The sequence below is a fragment of the Aureococcus anophagefferens genome, assembly GCF_000186865.1.
Source record: "Aureococcus anophagefferens unplaced genomic scaffold AURANscaffold_5, whole genome shotgun sequence".
Lineage (NCBI taxonomy): Eukaryota > Pelagophyceae > Pelagomonadales > Pelagomonadaceae > Aureococcus > Aureococcus anophagefferens.
Window position 1 is genome coordinate 487127 of NW_008705565.1, and position 20527 is coordinate 507653.

General features: G+C 76.1%; 3 protein-coding genes across 3 annotated transcripts in view; 1 reads left to right on the plus strand and 2 right to left on the minus strand.

Annotated features, from left to right (window-relative positions):
• Positions 1-151: 151 nt before the first annotated feature.
• Positions 152-12224, minus strand: AURANDRAFT_62500 (hypothetical protein; the record flags this gene model as incomplete). Its single annotated transcript, XM_009037062.1, has 11 exons — positions 152-278; positions 506-2079; positions 2534-2576; positions 2978-3127; positions 3461-3714; positions 3804-4137; positions 4213-4457; positions 4622-4762; positions 6104-7351; positions 7714-11196; positions 11304-12224. 11 exons carry the CDS (start codon positions 12222-12224, stop codon positions 152-154), a joined length of 8520 nt encoding a protein of 2839 aa, XP_009035310.1.
• Positions 12225-16607: 4383 nt separating this feature from the next.
• Positions 16608-17393, plus strand: AURANDRAFT_3563 (hypothetical protein; the record flags this gene model as incomplete). The annotated part of the gene is made up of 2 exons (XM_009036496.1): positions 16608-16862; positions 16932-17393. Coding segments are annotated over 2 exons (717 nt in total), but the record flags the coding sequence as incomplete, so codon positions are not given.
• Positions 17394-18873: 1480 nt separating this feature from the next.
• AURANDRAFT_62502 (hypothetical protein) overlaps positions 18874-20527 on the minus strand; it is a gene marked incomplete at both ends in the record, with an annotated part of 3022 nt that continues 1368 nt past the window's right edge. Inside the window, 2 exons of the mRNA XM_009037061.1 lie at positions 18874-19689; positions 19975-20439. Coding sequence (XP_009035309.1) covers positions 18874-19689; positions 19975-20439 — 1281 coding nt within the window. The remainder of the gene's footprint in view (positions 19690-19974; positions 20440-20527) is intronic.

Genomic DNA, 20527 nt, shown 5'->3' on the forward strand with positions numbered 1-20527 from the left:
TGGCGTCCCACGACGTCGTCGCGGCGTCGACGGAGCGGGCGGGCGCGCTCTGCGGCGTCGACAAATGGTTCGACAACCACTGGGGCATCGACCAGCGCGTCGTCACGCTCGGCCAGATGATCGCCGCGATGGAGAAGCGCAACTGGACCCGCTACCATTTGTGGAGCTGGAACATGTACCTCATCGACCCGTCGGGCGACGGCGTCCAGGCCGACGCGTCCTGGGGCGACGACGCGCCGTCGTGGCACGGCGAGGCCTCCGCGGACGCGCTCATGAACCTGTGCAGCCAGGGGAACTGCAAGGCCGTGGCCAACGCGACGGCGGCGTGCGGCGCCGCGCTGACCTCCGCGTGCGGCGCGTTGGAACGCGACGGCACGACGAAGCACATCAGCGACTGCGCGAACTGCGCCCACTGGCACCGGGCCGACCTGCTCGAAGCGGGCTGCGCGCACGCCGACACGGCGCTCTTCTGCATCGGCGCGTAGTCGAACCCCCCTAAGTTTACCTCGGCAGCCCCTCCCGCACGTACGCGTCCAGCGCCGCCCGGTCGGGAATCAGCATGTCCGCGCCGTGGCCCGCGGAGTCGAGCTCGACGACCGCCACCGCCGGGCCGAGCGCGCTCCGGAGCTCGCGCGCCGCGCGGACGTCGCGCGCGTGCGCTTTTCCGACGACGACGCGGACGGCGGCTCCTCCGCCCGCGAGCGGCGGGAACGTCGCCTGCCAGTCGACGGCGGGGACGTTGCAGTCGTGGCGCATGGGCGAGAAGGCGAGGACCGCGCCCGTCGCGACGTCCGCGTGGCGTAGGCACCCGAAGGCGCCCTGGGAGCTGCCCACGAAGCTCAGCACGTCGTAGGTGTCCGCGAGCGTCTCGAGCCAGGACCGGAAGCCGCCCGCGTCCGCGTAGCCCGTGCGCCGCGAGTCGAAGACGAAGCCCGCGTCGACGTCGGGCCGCGCGCGGTGGAGCACGCCGCCCCACTCGCCGAGCCGCTCGACCCCAAAGGCGACGACGCAGTGGCGCGCGCGCTTCGCGGCCGCGAAGTTCCGAAACGGCAGCGTCGCAACCCCGGCGCCGAGGACCGCGCCGTCGCCGCGCTCGACGTAGCAGCGGGCCCGCGTGGGCGGCGCCGCGAGGCCGTTGCCGTGGAGCCAGAGCCGCGCGAGGCTCGGCGGCGTCTCGGGGCACGCCGCGAGGCGGTTGTCGTCCAAGCTCGCATCGCGGAGGCGGGTCAGGCCCGCGAGCTCGCAGCTCTTAAGCTCGTTCCGCGCGCAGTCCAAGACTTCGAGCCGGTCGAGCCTGTCGAGCCGCGGGAGCGCCGCGAGGCGGTTGTGGTCCAACAGGAGCGCTTCCAGGAGCGCGAGGTCTCCGAGCTCGTCGGGGAGCGCCGCGAGGCGGTTGTGTCGGAGCTCGAGGCGGCGCAGATGCGTCGCGCGGCCGAGCTCCCGCGGCACGCGCGACAGCAGGTTGCCCGCGAGGCCCAGCGTCTGCAGACGGCCGAGCGCGCCGACGGCCGCGGGCAGCGACGCGATCTCGTTCCGCTGCGCGAACAACGTCTGGAGCTCGCCGAGGTCGCCGAGCGCCTCCGGCAGCGCCGCCAGCGCGTTGTCGTCGAGGACGATGTCGCGCGCTTTGCCCAAGCCGCCCGGCAGCGCCGCGAGCGCGTTCCCGTTGGCGACGAACTCGCGCAGCTCGTCGAGCGCGCCGACGACTGTCGCCACGCGGTTGTTCGTCAGCACGAGCGTCTCGAGCCCGGGGCAGCCCGACACGTCCGCGGTTTCGATGGCGTTGTTGTCGAGCCAGAGGCACTTCGTGGACGCGTCGGCGCCCGACGACGCCACGTCCGCGAGGCCGCGGCCGCGCGCGTCGACCATGGTGCGGTCCGCGTCCGCCGCAGGCTCGCGCACGGCCGCCAGGCATTTCGTCGACACCCAGCCCGCCAACGGTTCCACGAGGCGCACGCGCTCCTTGCCGTCGACGTAGCACGACGCGTCGCTCGCGCAGGCCTGCTTGGCTTGCAAGGTGCCGACTTTGGCCGAGTCCAGCGCGGCGGCTTCGCGGACGATGGCGCCCTTGGCTTTGACCTTCCATCGTCGCATCGCTATCTTCTCGCCTTGCGAGAGCTGCCCATGCCTCGCTTCACCACGTTTCGTGCCGTGCAACAAACCTGCCTCAAACTTTCGCGCAATTCCTGGGCTTTTGCCAATGGCGGATCTCTCGGAGAGCGGCAGAACAAAACCAAATCAAAGCAACAACCGCAATCATCATGGGCGCCGGCGCATCCTCCAAGAACACCCCCATCCCGCAGCCCCTCAAGGTGCGCCGCGCCTCCTCTACCGCTGCCCCATCGCTCCCCGCGCCTCCCGTCCATCGACGCTGCCCCGCGCCGCCTCTACCGCTGCCCCATCGCTCCCCATCGCTCCCCGCCCACCGACGCTGCCCCGCTCCGCAGGAGGCCCTCGGCACGTCCAAGCTCGACTACTCGGCGGAGCCCGAGTTCCTCGAGGACGGCGTGCTCGTGCGCGTCATCGACGAAACCGGCGCGCCGAAGCGATTCATGTTCCGCCCCTCGAAGCGCGACCTGCTCACGGTCGAGTTCGCGCGCGAGAAGCTGGCGGCGGAGAAGCGCGCCCTCAAGGCCTGCGGCGACGCGACCCTGTCGATCAACGCGCGCAACCGCCGCACGATGCTCCAGGACGCGCGCCGCCGCCCGCGCCGGTCCTTCGACAAATCCTTCGACAAATCCTTCGACAAGTACGACGGCCCGCCGCACATGGCCGCGGTCCAGGCCGCGGCCGCGGCCCGGTGAGACCCGCGACACCAACCCCCCCAAAAAGAGCATAATTCCCATAAAAAAGAGCATAATTCCCGCGCGCGGGCTTCCGGAGGAGGAGCGGCGTCGGGAGGTCGGGGCGCGGCGCCGATGTGGGGCGCGGCGGCCCGCGCGGCGCGGCGCTCTAGGCGCATTTCGCGTAGCCGCACGTCTTGTCGCACCAGCCCTCGTACTTCATGCCCGGCGCGTAGAGCTCGGAGCAGTTGTAGCCCATCTGGTTGACGAGGACGTCGCAGGTGTGCTTGCAGCCCGAGGAGACGGTGTCGCAGCGGTCGTAGCACGCGCACTCGGAGATCTTCCTGCGAGGGGGCGTCCCGCGTTTCGCGAAGAAGCAAAAGCGACGCCGCGGGTCCGCGCATGTCCGTGTTGCGCGAGTAGCGGTCCGTGTCGCCGTCGAAGCACGGGCAGTCCGTGTCGTAGCAGTAGCCCTCGGGCACCTCGGGCGTGTAGATGGGCAGGATCTCCTTGTCGCACTGGCCGTGCTCGGCGGGGCCCGAGCCGCCGCCGTCCTGGTAGAGCGTCTTGCACGTCGCCTGGGAATCGACGGGGCCGTAGCAGCCCAGCGTGTAGGGCGCCCAGGACGTCGTGTGGTAGTGCTGCGGAGGGGTCGGATGCCTCGGGAAAACGCGAACCTTGGAAAACGCCGGCGGCGCGCGTAGACCGTGCCCTCGTCGACGCCGTAGGTCGAGTTCGCGGGGACGCCGTGCGTGTGGCCGTTGCAGGCGTCGAGGCTGCGGCGGGGGCGGATGTCTTTTCCAAAACGCGCGACTTGGGAAACGCCGCGGGCGCGCTCGTCGGGCCTGGTCTGGTTGCCGTCCTCGAAGCCCTCGTAGAGGCCGTAGACGCCGTAGCCGTCGAGCGACACGCCGATGAGCGGCGAGTGCGCCTGGACCGTGTGGTCGTAGTCGCAGCCCATGTCGTTGTGGTAGTGGTCTACGGCGACGGCGCGTCTTCAAGCGCCAAAGAAAAAAAGACGCCGGAAGACGCGCAGGGCAGCGCGTGGCCGCCGCACGTGTCGAGCATGAGGCCGTGGTTCACGTTCTCCGTGCCGTTGCAGGTGATGTCGAGGGAGAACTCGCAGGTCGGCACGTCGACGCCGGCCCAGCAGGAGCCCGAGCCGTCGGCGCAGGGCTCCGGGTTCATGCCGACGCCGAAGCCCGCCTCCTCGGGGCCGTAGATGTTGACGCCGTTGAGCGTCATGCCGACGCGGCCGCGGAGCGGCGCCGCGTGGGGCGGGTCCGAGGCGTAGTCCGGCGCCGGGAAGGTCTGCTCCGTGCAGCGCGCCGTGTGGTTCGCGTAGGGCATGAACCTGAGGGAGCGAGGGTGCCGCCGCGCGCGCGAGGCGAGCGAGGGACGCGGGCGCCGCGACGTGTCGCCCTCGTACAACCCCCAGTGGTCGTTCGCGCACAGGTTCGTCGTCATCGTCCCCGTGAACTTGCCCGTGGACGCGTCGTAGGTGCCGCTCCAGGAGTGGTAGTTCGACGAGCCGTCCGGCGCGCAGACCTCGCCGTCCGTGGACCCGGGGCAGGAGGCGGCGTTCTCGACGGAGCCGCTGACGTTGATGAGCCAGTCGTTGTCGAAGCAGGCCGAGGCGCCGGCGGCGAGGAGGATGGCGGTCTTCATGGTGATCTCGAGGCGGGGGCGAACAGGATGGTCGGGGCAGCCGGGCTCCGGGGAGCGACAGAACCACAATTAAAACCACTGCCACTTGATGTGCAATATTAGCTGCGGGGCGGCATCTCGGGGCAGCCGACACGATGGCGAGATCGCGTCTCCCGGCATAGGACGATGACCACCCGCTGGGCCGTCGTCGCCCTCGCCGCGCTCGTGCGCGCCGCGCCGAACGCGTCGCTCGACGACCTGCCCGCCGTCTGCGGGTCCGCGCACCTCGCGGGCGCGCCTCTTAAACCCTGGAACGCGAGCGCGCGCACGGCCTGGGTGACGCACGTCGACAGCAACCCCAAGTACGTGATCCAGGCCGGCGTGCTCTTCACGACGTTGAAGCTGACGAACACGACGGGCGAGTTCGTCCTGCTCTGCGTCAAGTGCGGCCTCGGCAAGGACGAGGGCCTGCGGAGATTGGGCGTGCGGCTCATGGACACGAAGCTGCCCATCCAGCCCTGGGAGCTCAGCGCGCCCTACCGGAACCACCCCCTCGTGAACAAGGCCGGCCGCCGCGGCGAGGGCGAGGTGCGGAACGGCCTGTCGGACTTCGTGAAGCTCCGGGTCCACCAACTGATCGACTACGCGAAGGTCGTCTTCCTGGACGCGGACATCATGGTGCGCGGCAACGTGGACCACCTCTTCTGGCTGCCCGAGGGGAGCCACAGCGACGGGCCCCACGCGCCCTTCAACGCCGGCTTGGTGGTCGTGGAGCCGCGGAAGGAGGACTTCCGCCACCTCGTCGCCGTCGTCCGCGAGGGCAACTTCACGGACGCGACGGGCTGGCGCGGCGAGGGCGGATGCGCGTCCGCCGGCGGCTGCAACGCGCGCCACGTGACCCAGGGCCTCTGGGACTGGTTCTACCGCACGTCGCGGCCCGGGGGCCTGCGGCTGCCGCGCGACGTCTACAACGGCCTCCAGGACGAGCCCGCGGACGGCGCGGACCCGTGCCTCGTCCACTTCACGGCCTGCGGCAAGCCGTCGACGGGCGCCTGCGGCAAGAACCCGGCCGTGCCCATGGCGACCGGGAAAAAAAAGCCCAGCGACCGCTACGTCGGCCTCTGCGAGCGGTCGCACGGCGAGTGGCGCGCGCGCGAGGCCGCGTACTGCCAAGCCTACGGCCCGCCGGTCATCAAGGTCCCCAAGGCCGCGCCCGGGGACAAGATCGCCGACGCCCGGGCCAAGATCGCGCCCGGGAAGGTGCCGTCGACGAAGGGCGCCGGGAAGAAGTTCGGCGGCGGCGCTAAGAAGGCCGCGCCGGCGGCGCCCGCGCCCTGCGGCGGGCCCCGCACGATCCACGAGCCGCCGCGCTTCGGCCACGCGGTGCTCCTCGCCCAGGTCCTGCTCTGCGTCGTGGTCGCCTGCCTCGCGTTCCGCGCGGGCGTCGTCTTCGCGTCGCCGCCGGGGCCGCCGGGATCGCCGCCCGCGTCGCCGCGGCGGTACGGGCCGCCGCGATCGGGGACCCTCCCGCGGTCGTCGTCGAGGCGCAGCACGCGCGCGCGGTCCTAAACTCGCGCACGAAACGAACCTTATGCCGCGGCGGCGGCGCCTCCGGCGGGGGGCGCGGTCGCGTCGATCGCGTCCGCGGCTTCCTGGTTCCAATGGGCGACGACGGAGAGCGCGATGGCGTAGTAGAACGCGACGAACGTGCGGCAAAAGGCGCCGATGGTCGCGCCGATGGCGACGGCGTTCGCCTGGGGCGCCGCCCGCGTCGCGACGGCGCACGCGAGCGCCGCGGACGTCGCGAAGCTGCCCTTGAGCGCCTTCTTCGCCGCCCGCCGCGCCATGCCCTTGGCGTCGTGCTTCTCGGGCATCGGCGCGACGGCCGACGCGGCGGCCGCCGCCGCGATGGCCTGCCGCGCCGCCGCGTCCTCGGCGGACATCGGCGCGGCGACGGGCGCGGCGCCGGCGGGCGGCGCGGCGAACGCGGCGAGCCCGCCGACCGCGGCGGCCGCGGCGGCCATGGGCGGCGCGGCGGCCGCCGGGGCCGCGGCCGGCGGCGGCGGTACCGCCTCGGCGGGCGGCGCCGGCGCGGACGAAGCGGCCGCGGGCGGCGCGGACGACGCGGCCGCAGGCGGCGCGGCGGCGGCGCGCGGCTCGGGCTTCGGCGGCGCCGGCCGCGCGGGCGGCGGCGGCCGCGGCGCCGGCGCGGACGCCTCCGCCTTCGGCGACGGCGCCGGCCGCGTCGGAGTCGCGACCTTCTTCGGCGTGGTCGGGGCCGCGACCTTCTTCGGCGCGGCCGCGGCCGCGGCGGCCTCGGCCGCGGCCGGCTTGGCGACCTTCGGCTTGGGCTTCGACACCGGCGCCTTGGGCTTCGCGAAGCCCGCCGGGCCCGACGTCGCGGCCTTGGGCTTCCGCGGCGCCTTGCGCTTCGTCGCCTTGGGCGCCGATACCTTGGTGGCCGATACCTTGGGCGCCGCCGGCGCCTCCGACGCCGGCGCCTTGGGCGCCTTGGGCACAGCCGGCGCGGCGGCGGCCGACGCCGACGCCTTGGGCGCCGCCGCCGCCGCGGGCTTCTTCGCCTTCTTCTTCTTCGGCGACGCGGCGGCCGCGGGCTTCTTGGCGGCCGCGCGCCCCGCGACCTTCTTCTTCGTCGCCTTCGTCGCCGACCGCGTCGACGCGGGGGCCGCCGTCGAGGCCGCGGCGACGGCGCCGTCCGCGCCGCTCGCGCTCGTGTTCACGACCGCCGACGGATTCGACGAGTCCGTCGCGTTCGGCATCGTGCCGGGCACGGGGCCGCCGCCGCGGACGGCGAGCCACCCCGGCCGGGCGAGCCACCCCGGCCGCCGCAGCGGCAGCGACTCGGCGCAGAGCGTCGCCAGCGCGGCGAGCGCGAGCCGTCGCAGCATGGCGCGCGGTGCCTCGCGGTGGTGAAGAGGGCGCGAGCACACCGCGCGGTGACGAGCGCGCGAGCACACCGCGCGGTGACGAGCGAGGTGCACACGATGAGCTCGGACGTCGAGCGAGGCGAGCGGCAATCAGCGTCGTCGCCTCGGCCGGCACCTTCAACTTGAACAGCAAGGACCTCTGCGACAAGGAGTTCGGCGCGGTCGTCCGCGGCGCGCCGCCGACGATCTCGACCTGCCTCGCCTGGAACGGCGTCCTCGAACTGAACCGCACCCGCGCCTAGCGAGGGGCGTCGTTACAGCGGGCTGATGGGCGACGGGTAGAAGAAGGGCCCCGCGGCGCGGTCCGCGGCGTCCTCGAGGCGGAGCGCGAAGACGTCCTTGTCCCGGGGCAGCCCCGCGCGGACGAGGGCCTCGCTCCAGCCGACGACCCAGAGCCACCAGCTCGAGAAGACGCGCTGGAGGAGGTTCGACCGGAAGTGCGCGTCCGCGGCGCGCGTCTCGCGGCCGTCGCGCTCGCTCTCGACGCGCGCGCGGCGCCAGGCGTAGAGCGCCGCGCGCGCGACGGCGCGGTTCCGCCCCCGCGCCGCGCGCGCGGCGCGGGACGCGTCGCGGAGCCGCGCGACGGCCCGCCGCTTCCGCGCGCGGTCGCGCCGCGCCGTCGCCCGGAGCGCGGCGGCCCGCCACGCGGCGACGGCCCGGGCGGCGCCGCGCCGCGCGGCCGCGGCCAGCAGCCCCCGCACGGCGGCCCATCTGTCGCGGCGCGCGAGGGCCGCGTCGCGCCAGCACGTCGTCGCGCGGCCCAGGCGCCAGAGGTCGAGGCCCTGGCGCGCGTCGCGGTCGCGGCGCCGCCGCGCGCGCCGCTCGAAGGCCGCGGCGCGGATCCGCGCGAGCGCCGCCCGCCCTAGATCGTCGCGGAGCGCGCGCCGCTCGAGCGCCGCGAGGAGCCGCAGGTCCCGCGCGCGCCGCGCGCCGAGCCGCCGCCGCGCGAGCGCCTCGAGCGCGATCGCCGCCGCGCGCCGCGCCGCGTACCGGGACCGCGCGGCGGCGCCCCGCGCGAGCGCCTGCAGGCCGACGGCACCGCGGCGCGCGACCCCGAGGCGCGCCACCGCCGCGCGACGGCGCGCGGCCGCCGCGACGACGACGGCCGCGGCGACGCGCTTCGCGGCGGCGGCGGTGGCCCGCGACGCGGCGACGCGCTTCGCGGCCGCCTTCGCGCGCGCGCGCCTCTGGAGGTTCGCGGCGACGCGGCGCCGCGCGGCGACGCGTACGCGCACCGCGTGGCCGCGGACGAGCGCCTGGAAGCGGCCGAGGCGCCGGTCGCGGCTCCGGGCCCGGAGCCGCGCGCGCTTCGCCGCGCGCCGCGCGAGCGTCACGCGCGCGGCCGCCTGGAGCCAGACCGCGGCCGCGTTTCGCCGGGCGCCGCGGCGCCGCGCGAGGAAGCCGCGGGCCGCGGCCTCGAGGCGCGCGGCGCGGCCGAGGACGTCGCGGAAGCGGCGACCGGCCGACCGGCGCCGCGCGGACGCCTGCACCCGCACGACGGCCCGCGCGCCGCGGCGGAGCCGCCGCCGCGCGCCGATCCCCCGCGCGCGCCGTTGCGCGCCGACGGCCGCGGCGTCGAGGCGCCGCCGGAGGTGGCGCGCGGCGGCGCGGCGGAGCGCGGCGCCCGCGGCCGCGCGCGCGAGCGCGCGGCGCCGCGCGAGCGCGCAGCGCCAGGTCCGCGCCATGGTCGCCGCCGCGCCGAGCGCCTCGGCGCGATCACGTCGCGCCTTTCGCGCGCGCGCGAGGGCCTGGAGCCGCCGCCGCGCGCGCCGCCGGCGCCACGCGCGGCTCCGCGTCCACCTCCGCACCGCGTCGGCGGCGCGGCGCCGCACCGCGGCCGCGGCCCGGGCGACGAGCGCGCGGCCGACGGACGTCTCGAGCCGCAGGGCGGCGGCGAGGGCCGCGCGGAGGCGCGCCGCGGCCGCGGCGCCGCGGCGGAAGCGCTGCGCGGCGACGCACGCCGCGCGCCAGCGCTTCAAGTTCCGCACCGCCGCGTCCCGCCGCGCCGCGGCCGCGGCGAAGGTCGCCGCGGCGCGGACCCGCAGCAGCGCGCGCCGCGCGGCCCGGCGCCGCGCGCGCGCCTCGAGCGCCGTCGCCGCCGCGACGCGCCGCGCCCTCTCCGCGGCGAGCGCGCGGCGCAGGCGCGCGGCGGCGGCGGCCCGCGCGAAGGCCTGGGCGGCGAGCACGCGGCGCGCGGCCCGCGCGAAGGCGTCGGCCGCGAGGCGGCCGCGCGCGGCGGTCGCGACCGCCGTCGCCGCGCGGAGCGCGCGGCGGAGCGCGGCGACCGCGGCCCGCAGGCGCGCCGCGCACGCGAGCGCCGTCGCCGCTCGGCGCTTGCGGCCGTAGGCCAGGACCGCGAGGCCGCGGCGGACGAGCGCCTCGACGGCGATCGCGGCCGCGCGGAGGCCCGCGAAGCCCGTCGACGCCAGCGTCGCGCGCCAGCGCGCCTGGACGGCGACGGCGGCCCGGAGCGCCGCGCGCCGGAGCCGCCGCGGCGCGAGCTTCCGCCCGAGCGCGGCGATGGCCGTCGCCGCGGCGATCGCGCGCGCGTACGCCCGCCGCGCCGCGGCCCGCCTCGCGCGCGCCTGGACGTCGACGGCCCTCCGCCGGAGGACGCCGTAGGCGCGCGCGGCCGCGCGGCGCCGGACGCGCGCCTGGACGGTCGTCGCCGCCCGTCTGCGCCGCTCCCGGAGGGCGCGCACGCGCCGCCGCGCCGCCGCCGCGCGCGCCGCGGCCTCGACGGCGACGGCCGCGCGCCGCGCGGCCGCGTAGGCCCGGCGCGCCGCGCGGCCCCGCGCGAGGGCCTGCGCGACCTTCGCCGCGGCCCGCAGCGCCGCGTAGGCCCGCCGGTCCGCCGCGCGCCGCAGCAGGCTCGACGCGCGCGTCGCCGCGCGCGCGCGGCGCCGCGCGACGCGGCGGTCGCGGTTCGCCCCGAGCCGCGCGAGCGCGCCGAGCGCGAGGGTCCGCGCGCAGTGCTCGTCGCAGAGCACCATCTTCGCCGCGTGCGTGCGCCAGGCGACGTAGACGCGGCTCAGGATGACGTCGTCGAACATGCGGCTCGTCGCGGCCGTGAGGATCGACGCGTGGAAGCCGTCGTCGTCGCTGCCCGGCGACCCCGGCGGCGACGCCGACGCGCGCGCGTCGAGGAGGGCCCGGTTCCGCGCGCGGCGCACGGTGCCCCGCCAGAGGAGCAGCGCGCCCATGGGCAGCACGAGGGCGCTCCGCTTCATCAGCGCCAGGATGCGCATCTCGTCGACGATCTTCGGCGCCGCGGCGGCCCCGGTCGGCGGCGGCTCGGCGGCGGGCTTCCGCTCGCGCCGCCGCGCCGCGGGCTCCGCGAAGCCCGGCCCCAGGGACGCGCGCCGCGTCGACGCGTTCGCCGTCCGCATGACCGAGGCGATCTTCTCCGTCGCCGTCCACGGCGCGTCGAACGCGCGGCCGTCGGAGGCGTCGCCGTCGGGCCAGAGCAACCGGATCGCGCGCTGCCCGGGCGTGAGCGGCAGCTCGCCGCCGACGCTGTCGTGCGTCGCCCGCCAGCTTTCGAGCTCCTCGGACCGGTCCAAGCTATCGTGCGTCGCCCGCCAGCTTTCGAGCTCCTCGGACCGCTCCAAGCCGTCGCGCGTCGCCCGCCGGCTTTCGAGATCCTCGGACCGCGCCGGCGCGGGGAGCTCCGGGGCGGCCCGGGCCTCGGCCGCGGCCCTCGCGCGGCGCGCGGCGAGGCGGCTCACGTCCGGCGGCGGGCTCCTCGGCGGGCTCCGGACCGGCGCCGCGTAGGGGCTCTTCGGCGGCGCGGGCTTCGGCGGCGCGGCGTCGGGGCGCTTCGGCGGCGCGGGCGGCGGCGGCGCGGCGGGTAGGGGCTCCTCGGCGGACACGCGCGCGACGGGCTCGAAGCGCGCGGCCGGCGGCGGGTCGAAGCTCCGGGCACGGGCGGCGGCGGCGGGTCGAAGCGCACGGAGACGGCGCGCCGCGGCGGCGGCTTTTCGGTCGTGACGTCGAAGGAGAGCTCGCGGCGGACGGAGGAGCCCGGCGTCGCCGCCGCGGCCGTCGCCGCCGCGGCCGTCGCGGGCGGCGACGCGGCGCGGCGCGACGTCGCGGGCGTCTTCGCCGCCGCCTCGGGCCGCGCCGCCGCCGCGGACCGCGGTCCTATCGCCGCGGCGTCGGGCCGCGCCTCGGGCGGCGTCGCGTCCCGGCCGTAGGTGCCGGCGACGAGCGACTTGGTCGCGGGCGAGTACGCGTCCGCCGCGTCCCAGGGCCCGTGGGGCGCCCAGTCGCGGTACGCGTCCGGGCTCCCGGCGAAGGCGATGGGCGCGACGAGGTAGCGGTCGAGGCGCTGAAGCTTGGCGCGCCAGTCGAGGAGCGGGTCCGCCTCGACGCGCAGCAGGAGCTGCAGCAGCCACCGCTGGTGCTCCGGCGTGACGCCGCGGACGTCGAGCACGGCCATGGCCTCCTGCACGGCCTTTTCCGGGAGCGCGTGCTCGTAGGGGCTCCAGGTGTCGTTGACCCGCGTCGCGCGGAGCTTCGGCGTCGTCCCCAGGGTGCCGCAGCCCCGGGAAGCCGTCGCGCGGCTCCACATCTCGTCCAGCAGCGTCCGCGCGAGGTCGAGCGGCATCGGGTGCCGGTGCTCCGCGGTGCCCGGCCGCAGCGCGCGCGCCGCGGCGCGCGCCGCGTCCTCGTGCAGCGACGACTTCAGCGACGGCGACCGGCGGCGCCGCGCGCTACTCAGACCGCCGTAGGCGGACAGCGGCGGCGCCTTGCCGCGGCGCGACGACGGCCGCGCGTTCTTCTTCGCCGGCGCGGGGCTCGACCGCAGGCCGTTCTGCCAATTCAGGCGCTCCTTTGCAGTCATGGCGCTGGGAACTAGGGGGCTGCGAGAGGCTGCCCCATAAGCGCCTGCAGTAACAGGGAAAGCACTGGCCTATTATTACTATCGCTGATGTTTGGATTTACCACAATCTTTGCTGTGATTCGGGACGAGCTGCTCTCGTGCTGGCGCGACGATTGACGGCGGCCGGGCGCAGCGGGATGGACGCCATCCCGATCAGAAACACGTGCCCTAGCCCGGAGCCGCCGCTGAGCCAATGCAGCCGGCGGCCGGGCGTCAACGATTTCAAGTTCCGCGCCACGCAGCGCAACTACATGGACGACGCGTCCGTCGGGCAGAACGGGTGCGTCGGGATCATCAAGCAGACGGACTGGCCCGCGTGGCGCATCCGCGGCCAGGCGCTCAAACGCCACGAGTTCCCCGAAATCGAGGCCGAGGACGCGGAGGCCGACGGCGAGCGCGGCGGCGGAAGCGAGGACGACGCGCCGCGCTGGCAGCGCGTGCCCCCGTCGGAGCTCCGGGCCGTCCACTGGGTCGGCCGCGGCTGCGACGAGCCGCGCCGCGACGCGTCGGTGGCGGGCATCCCGCGGCTCGTCGCGGAGCGGGGGTGGCTCGAGGACTCGCCGCGGCTGACGACGACGATCGCGCTCGACGCGGCGGCGGCCGCGGTCACGGGGGCGGGCGGGGCCAGCGACGGGGAGCCCGACGAGGACGAGGACGACATCGCGCCGCCGACGCCGCGGCGGTCGAGCTCGGACGCGGCGGCGCCGGCCGCGCGGTCGCCCGCGCGCGGCCGCCGCGACTCGGAAGCGAGCCCGGCGCGCGCGCGCCGCGGCCGCCCGCCCGGCAAGCCCCAGGGGAAGCCCAAGGCGGGCGCGGCCTTCGCCGCGGGCGCGCGCGTCGCCCTCGCGTCGACGGGCGCCGAGGGCATCGTCGTCGGCGCCACGGCGAACGCGTGGGTCAAGGTCGCGTTCGACGGCGCTTCCGCCGCGCGGTCGCTCCGGCCCAAGGCGCTGCGGCTCCTGGGCCCCGCGGCGCCGTCGCCGCGGCGCCGCGCGCCGCCGAGCCCCGCGCCGCCGAGCCCCGCGCCGGCCCCGTCGCCGCGGCGCCGCGCGCCGCCGAGCCCCGCGGCGCCGAGCCCCGCGGCGGCCCCGTCGCCGCGGCGCCGCGCGGCGCCGAGCCCCGCGGCGCCGCCGAGCCCCGCGGCGGCGCCGTCGCCGCGGCGCCGCGCGCCGCCGGGCCCCGCGCCGCCGCCGAGCCCGAACCCCGCGGACGCGTTCGTCGTCGGCGTGCGCGTCGCCGTCGTCGCGACGGGCGCCGCGGGCAAGGTCGTCGCGCAGACGGTGAACCACTGGCTCAAGGTGCTGCTCGAGGAGACGCCCGCGGACGGCAAGGACCGCGTGCGCTCGTTCCGGCCCCACGCGCTCCGCGTGCTGCCGCCCGCGGGGCCGCGGCCCGCCGCGGCGCTCCCCGCGGCGCCGGCGTCGCCGGCGGCCCCGGCGGCGGCGGCGCGCCGCGCCGCGCGCGACTCGCCGGAGCCGCCGCCGCGGCCCGCGACGCTCGCCGTCGGGAGCCGCGTCGAGATCGCGCACTTCCGGCGGCGGCCCGCCGGGACCATCGTCGACACCGTCGACGGCAAGCCGCCGGGCTTCGCGTTCCGCGTGCGCGTCGACGGCGCCGGCGGCGCGAGCCCCGGCCCGGGCCAGCGGGGCGAGGTCTGGACGCTCAACGCGTCCGTGCTCCGGCCGCTGCCCGCGGCGGCGCGCTCGCCGCCGCCGCCGGCCGTGTCGCACTCGTCCGTCGAGTCGAGCGGCGAGTCGCCGGCGAAGCGGCCCAAGGCCGCGGCGTCGCCGCCGGCGCGCCCCCGCTTCCCCACGGGCTTCAAGCTCGGCGCGGCCGTCCGCGCGGAGTGGACCGACGCCAAGGTCTACCCCGCGCGGCTCGCGGCGCTCCGCGGCGACGGCACGGTCGACGTCGAGTACGACGACGACGGCTTCACCTGGGAGGCCTGCTCGCCGGGCGTCGTCGTCGCCGTGGAGCCCGCCGCCGACGCGGGCCGCGACGGCCCGCGCCGCAAGAAGCGGAAGCGCGCGCGGCCCGACTTCGTGCCGTCGGACGACGAGGACGACGCGCTCGGCCGCGAGGCGCCCTTCGGCGTCAACGCGCGCGTCGCCATCGTCCGCGGCGCGATGCGCGCGCCCGGCACGGTCATCGCCGTGCGCGCCGGCGGCCTCCGCGGCGTCGACCTCGACACGGGCGACACGACGCTCGCGCGCGTCGACGACCTCGTCGCGGAGCTCGACGGCGACGACGCGCCGTGCCGCTCCAGATCCGCGTCCTCGGTCTACTGAAAAAGCACCCTCTCCCCCTGTCTCTCCATAAGCTCCAGTCGAACGCTAGGCGCCCCGGTCGCGCGCGGGCCGCCGCCGGAGGCACAAGCACCCTCTCCCCCTGTCTCCCCTAAGCTCCAGTCGAACGCTAGGCGTCCCGGTCGCGCGCGGGCCGCCGCCGGAGGCACGGCGCGACGCGGGCGAGCGCGCGCCGCGCGCACGATGCCGCCGCCGGCTCGTCGTCGTCGACGCCCGGGTCGTCGCCGTCCCAGATCTTCGCCAGGAGCGCCGCGGTCTCCGGGTCGCGCCGCGCGAGCTGGGACCGGTTGAAGGGCGCCCACTTGTTGTAGTCGTCGTCCGCGTCGTCGCAGAGGTACGCCGTCGACAGCTCCGCGAAGAACTCGGCGGCGTTCGTCGTCGCGTAGTGCCGCCGCGGCACGCCCGACCGGCCGCCGGCGCAGCAGCGGCACGCGCGGCGGAAAGCGAGCCTTCGCCGCTCGCCGGCCGTCCGCGGCTCGGCCTGGGGGCCCTTGACGTCCACGGCGTCGTACAAGCGCTCGCCGTGGACGGCCGCCTCGTACCTTCTAGCCACGGCCGCGTTGCCGTGGCCGCCCGGGAGCGCGCAGTCGTGGTACGCGTGCGAGAGCTCGTGCAACACGGAGCCGCCGGGGCCCCACAATTCGCGGTCGCCGAGGTAGTCCGCCAGCCGATAGACGTGGACGCAGCCCGCGAGCTTCGGGTCGAAGCCCTCGCGCTCGAGCCAGGCGCCGCCGCCGCGCGGGTGGAAGCACATGTGGCCTACGAAGCATGACGGTGACGATTTCTCACTGCTTTCCCACCAAAAACCTCTCGAACATCGTCTCGGCCGCAGGACGCTGCGTGTGGCCGAAGCCCTCCGTGTCCTCGTGGACGACGACGCGCGTGCCCGCGGCCGCGAGGACGGCGCGCGCGCGCGGCGGCAGCCGCGCGGCGGCGGCGGCGACGTCGCCCAGGAGCTCGGCGACGTCGGCGGAGTCCGGCGCGAGGCGCGCGTCGACGTCGACGGCGACGCCGCCCGCGTCGACGCGCGCGTACGCGTACGTCCGCCTCGGCTTCGGCGCCGCGACCTCGGCCGCGGCCGCGGCGCCCGCGGTCGCCGCCAGCCCGCGCGGCGTCCCCCGGAGCCAGTCCAGCGGGCCGCGCCGCGGGCCGTCGGCGACGCGGACGACGCGCGCGCGCGCCGGCTCGCGGTCGGACGCGGCGTACCAGCCCGCGACGGCGATCGCGCCCGCGGCGTCCGCCGCGACGACGTCCGCGTTCGCGGCGAGGTCGTCGCCGGGCCCCGCGTAGACGACGAAGGCGTCGCCGGCGAACGTGCCCTCGACGTGCTCGGGCCGCACCGAGCCGTCGCGGACGCGGAGCGGGCCCGCGCCGGGCGCGCAGCGCCGGCCGTGGCGCAGGCGCCCGGCCGCGTCGACCCAGGACACGGTGAGGTGCGCGCTCGACTCGTTGACGAAGCGCACCTCCAGCGGCGGGCGGTCTTCCGCCGTGGCGGAGACGAGCGGCTGTGTTGGGGAGAGCGTGCCCCACTCCATCAAGCTTTAAGAGAGATTCTTGCAAGGCTGCGACGCCTTGCGAGGCGCTTCAGAGTTTAAGAGAGATTCTTGCAAGGCTGCGACGCCTTTTGAGGCGCTTCAGACTTGGAGGCGGTCCATACAAGGGGATCTTCAAGTACTTGAAGATCCCCTTGGTCCATAAGCCTATTCACTGCTTGAAGATCAAGGTGAGGTCAACATCGCTTGTGGCAAAACTAAAAACTCCAGCCTCACTGCTCCCAGCCAGTCGAGGTGGTGCTGAACGTCGGGAACGCCGCTCCCGCAGCAGTATATTGTCCAAGCTGGACCGCGTCCAGAGCCTCCGCGCCGAGGCCGCGGAGCCGAGCGACAACTACTTCGGCATGAGCTGGTTCTGCGCCGACAAGGCGCGGGAGCACCCGCTGGCCCTCTTCTTCTGCGGCCGGTCGGCGCCCGAGGGCCTGGCCGGCGGCGGGTCGGGCGTGCGCGAGATCTGCGAGCGCGAGGAGATGGAGCGGAAGGTGCTCAAGCCGCGGTTCACGCTGGCCGAGGCCAAGGCGATGGCGCGCGACGAGTTCCACGTCCGCGTCGCGGCCATCGTCGAGCTCAACTCCTACGACGACCAGAACTACAAGGTCACGGCGGAGAACGGCGCCGTCTACGTGCTCAAGGTCCACAACGGCGTCGAGTCGCGCGACGAGGGGCTGCTGGACGCGCAGTCGCAGCTCTACGAGCGGCTGCGGCGGAAGGGCGTCGCGGCGCCGTACCCCGTGGACAGCGTGCGCTTCGTCGACGCGCCCGCGCCGCCGCCGCCGGCCGACGGCGACGCCCAGCGGAGCTGCCTGAAGAACCCCCTGGCCGACGGCGACGCGACGTTCGCCCTGCGGCTGCTCGAGTGGGTCGACGGCGACCTCCTGTCGTCGAAGGAGATCACGCCCGGCCTCCTCGCCACGACGGGCGCCTTCCTCGGGCGCATCCGCCTCGCCCTCGACGACTTCGACCACGCCGCGCTCCACCGCGTCCACCTCTGGGACGGCCGCCAGTTCCCCGCGCTCGCGTCCTTCGCCGACGGCCTCGTCGACGCGGGCTGCGACGTCGACAAGGCGGCCGACGTGCACCGGGCCATCGCGAACTTCGACGCCGTCGTCGCGCCGGCCGCGGCGCAGCTGCCCCTCGCGACGCTCCACGGCGACTTCAACGACGCGAACGTGCTCGTCGGCGCCGAGACGCTCGGCGTGCTCGACATCGGCGACAGCGTCCACTCGTGGCGCGTCAACGACGTCGCCGTCGGCATGGCCTACGTCGTCGTGACGCTCTGCACGCCGGAGAACGCGCGGTCGGGCTTCGACGGATCTTCGACGGTCCCCGAGGCCATCCAGGGCGCGCTGGCCTTCGTCGACGGGCTCCGCGGCGTCTTCGACCTCACGGCCCCCGAACTCGAGGCGCTGCCGCACCTCGCCGCGTGCCGCCTCGCGACGTCCTTCACGCTCGGCTACGTGAGCTACCAGGAGTCGCTCAAGCTCAACCCGGACATGCCCCGGGAGAAGCGCGACTACCTGCTCCACCACGCGCTCCCGGCGGCGACCTGCGTGGAAATCGACCGCCGGTTCGGGACGTCCCGACCAAACTTTGAAATTCTCTCGCTCGGTCGATTCGAAGTCGATTTGGCTGATTTTTGGATTGCTCTCGTCGAGTTCTCGAAGCACGGCTGAAGAGTCCGGCGCAATTACGCGCACATTGAAGTCGGATCGAAGATTTGAGTTCCGCGCAGGCGGCGACGGGGCTGCGGCTCGTGCTCGCGGCCATCGGCGACGGCGTCTTCGACGGGCCCGCCAGGGCGCTCGAGCCCCACCCGCTCCTCGACGACGAGAGCCCGCGCCTCCAGCGCCAGAAGAGCGCGGCCCAGCACGTCTTCGGCGCCCACGCGTCCGACGACGACGACGACGGCGCCGCCGCGCCCGCGCGCGACGCGCCCGCCGAGGCGCCCGCGGCGGTCGAAGCGGCGGTGGCAGAAGAGCCGGCGGTCGAAGCGGCGGCGGTCGAATCGGCGGCCGCGGAGGCGCCCGCGGCGGAGGCGCCCGCGGCGGAGGCGCCGTCCGGCGGCCTCAGCGACGACGAGGCGCCCGAGCCCGACGAGGCGCCGGCGGTCACCGTCGAGCTGAGCAGCCTGCCGCCGCCCGCGGAGCTCGACGTGTCGCACATGCGGCCCGTCGGCGCCGGCGCCGACGCCGGCGACGTCGACTTCGAGAAGTACGCGTCCGGGTCCGAGCCCGAGCGGTCCGTCGACTTCGACGCCTTGGCGTCCGACGGCGAGGACCCGCCGGACGCGGCGCCCGACGTGCCCCTCATGAACACGTCCATGCGCACCGTGGAGTACGTGCCGCCGCCCCCGCCCGCCGACGACGGCGAGCCCGAGTACGTCCTGCCGGAGTCGCCGCGCGCGCCCAAGTCCGCCGACGCGATCGCCGCCGTGCTCGGCGCCATGGACGCGCGGCTCCACGGCGACGCGGGCGACATCCTGGACAGCTGCAAGAGCGTCATGCGCATCTTCAAGATCTCCGACCCGGCGACCGTGGACCGCGTCCAGGCCGCGGACGGCGACGTCCAGGCGGCCTACGCGGCGCTCGAGGCCGCGACGAACGCCGCGCGGGGCTCGCTCCAGAAGCGCCTCGACGAGGCCACGGCCGCCATCAACGCCGCCGTCGTCTCCGCGCACGCCGCGAAGCACGCCGTCGACGTCGCGCCCCACGACGATTTTTAAGAGCGAGCGGCCGGAGTCCCGGCGGCGCCCTAGGCGACGACGCAGCCGCGCCCCGCGGCCTCGGAGGCGGAGAAGACGCTCCGGGCCCGCGCGGCCGCGGCCGCGCGCCGCGCGTCCTCGCGGTGGTAGAGCCGCCGCTCCGCGTCGTCCTCCTCGAACGTCTCCGCGCGGGCCGCGGCGTAGACGCGCGCGGCGTGGTCCGACCGCGTCTGGGCCTCGTCGACCTCGCGCCACGCGTCCGCGGACGAGAGGCGGCCGCGCGCGCGCGGCGCGCAGCCGACGCAGGACCGCGGCGGCGGCGGCGGCGGCGGCGGCGGCGGTCGCTCGGCGAGCGCGCGCCGCGCGAGCGTCTCCCGGCGCCGCGCGCCCGACGTGACGACGGGGCCCTCGGAGCACATGTAGCGGAATTTCGCGCCGCCGAGCGAGATGCACGCGCCCTGCCTCAGCGGCACGGCGGCGCCCGGCGCGATGACCTCGCCGTCGCAGGCCGCCTCCGCGGCGCCCTTGCGGCCGACGCACCGCACGGACGGCGCGCCGTTCTCGTCGACGGCGACGCGCAGGTGGGCCCGGCAGACCGTCGGCTCGTCGACGACGACGTCGCTCCGCCGCGACCGGCCGAGCACCGCGGGGAACGGCACGTACGCGCCCGTGTCGAGCACGACGAGCGTGTGCGGGCTCGTGTTCCGAGCCGCGCGCGTCGGCGTCACCGGCGTCACGACGGGCACGCTCGCCGACCGCGCCTTCGCCGCGGGCGTGCCCCAGGACCGCGGCGAGACCACCGCTGGGGCCCAGGACCGCGGCGACACGACGGCGGCTGCGTCGGTGTCGTTTGTAAACGTCTCGCGCTCGGTCGACAACGTGTCGCGTTCTTCCACCAACTCAGGCGAGAGATTTATGCGCACGACGCGCGGGCCAGACATGGTCTCGAGACAATGCCGCAGCACAAGGGCGCAAGCGACGGGCCAGTGCCAAGGCGACAAGAGGCAAAAACCAACCGATGGTTGCTCGCCGGCGGTTTGCACAAGCTTGTTCAAGTTGACGTCAACAAGCTCTCGTTACACTTCACTTTACACTTCTCGTTACCTCAAGCCAGGTCACGCTCACGGGATGAAGCCCGCCTTGCGCAGGACCCAGTCCGGCGGCGGGCCCGGCGGCGGCGGCGGCGGGATGAGCGCGTCGTCGACCGGCGGCGGCGGCGGCGGCGGCGGCGGCGGCGGCGGCGGCGGCGGCTCGAGGTCGTAGGCGCGCGTCATGTCGATGACGTTGCCGTCGCGCTTGTAGTAGACCTGGCGCGGCGCCGCGTCGTCGTCGTCGTCGTCGTCGCCCGCGCCGCGGCGGCGCCGCGGCGCGAGCTCCTGCGGGTCCGCGACCTCGACGTCCTTGGGCGCCGTGCCCGGGCCCGGCCGCAGCAATTTCGCGTCGTCGCGGTGGACGACGACGGACACGGCGCGCCCCGCGAGGCGGCCGGGCAGCGAGATCGTGTAGGGCGCGTAGCGGCCGCGGACGCGCGGCCAGACCTTGGCGACGGCGCCCGCGACCCACTCCGTCTCCTCGCCGAGTCGGTGCTCGACGAGGGCCTCGACGGCGTCGCCGACCTCGAAGCGCAACGGCGCGAGGCCCGGCGCGTCGAAGCCGCCGCAGAGCGGCGAGAGCCACGCGGTCTCCGAGCGCGGGCCGAAGCAC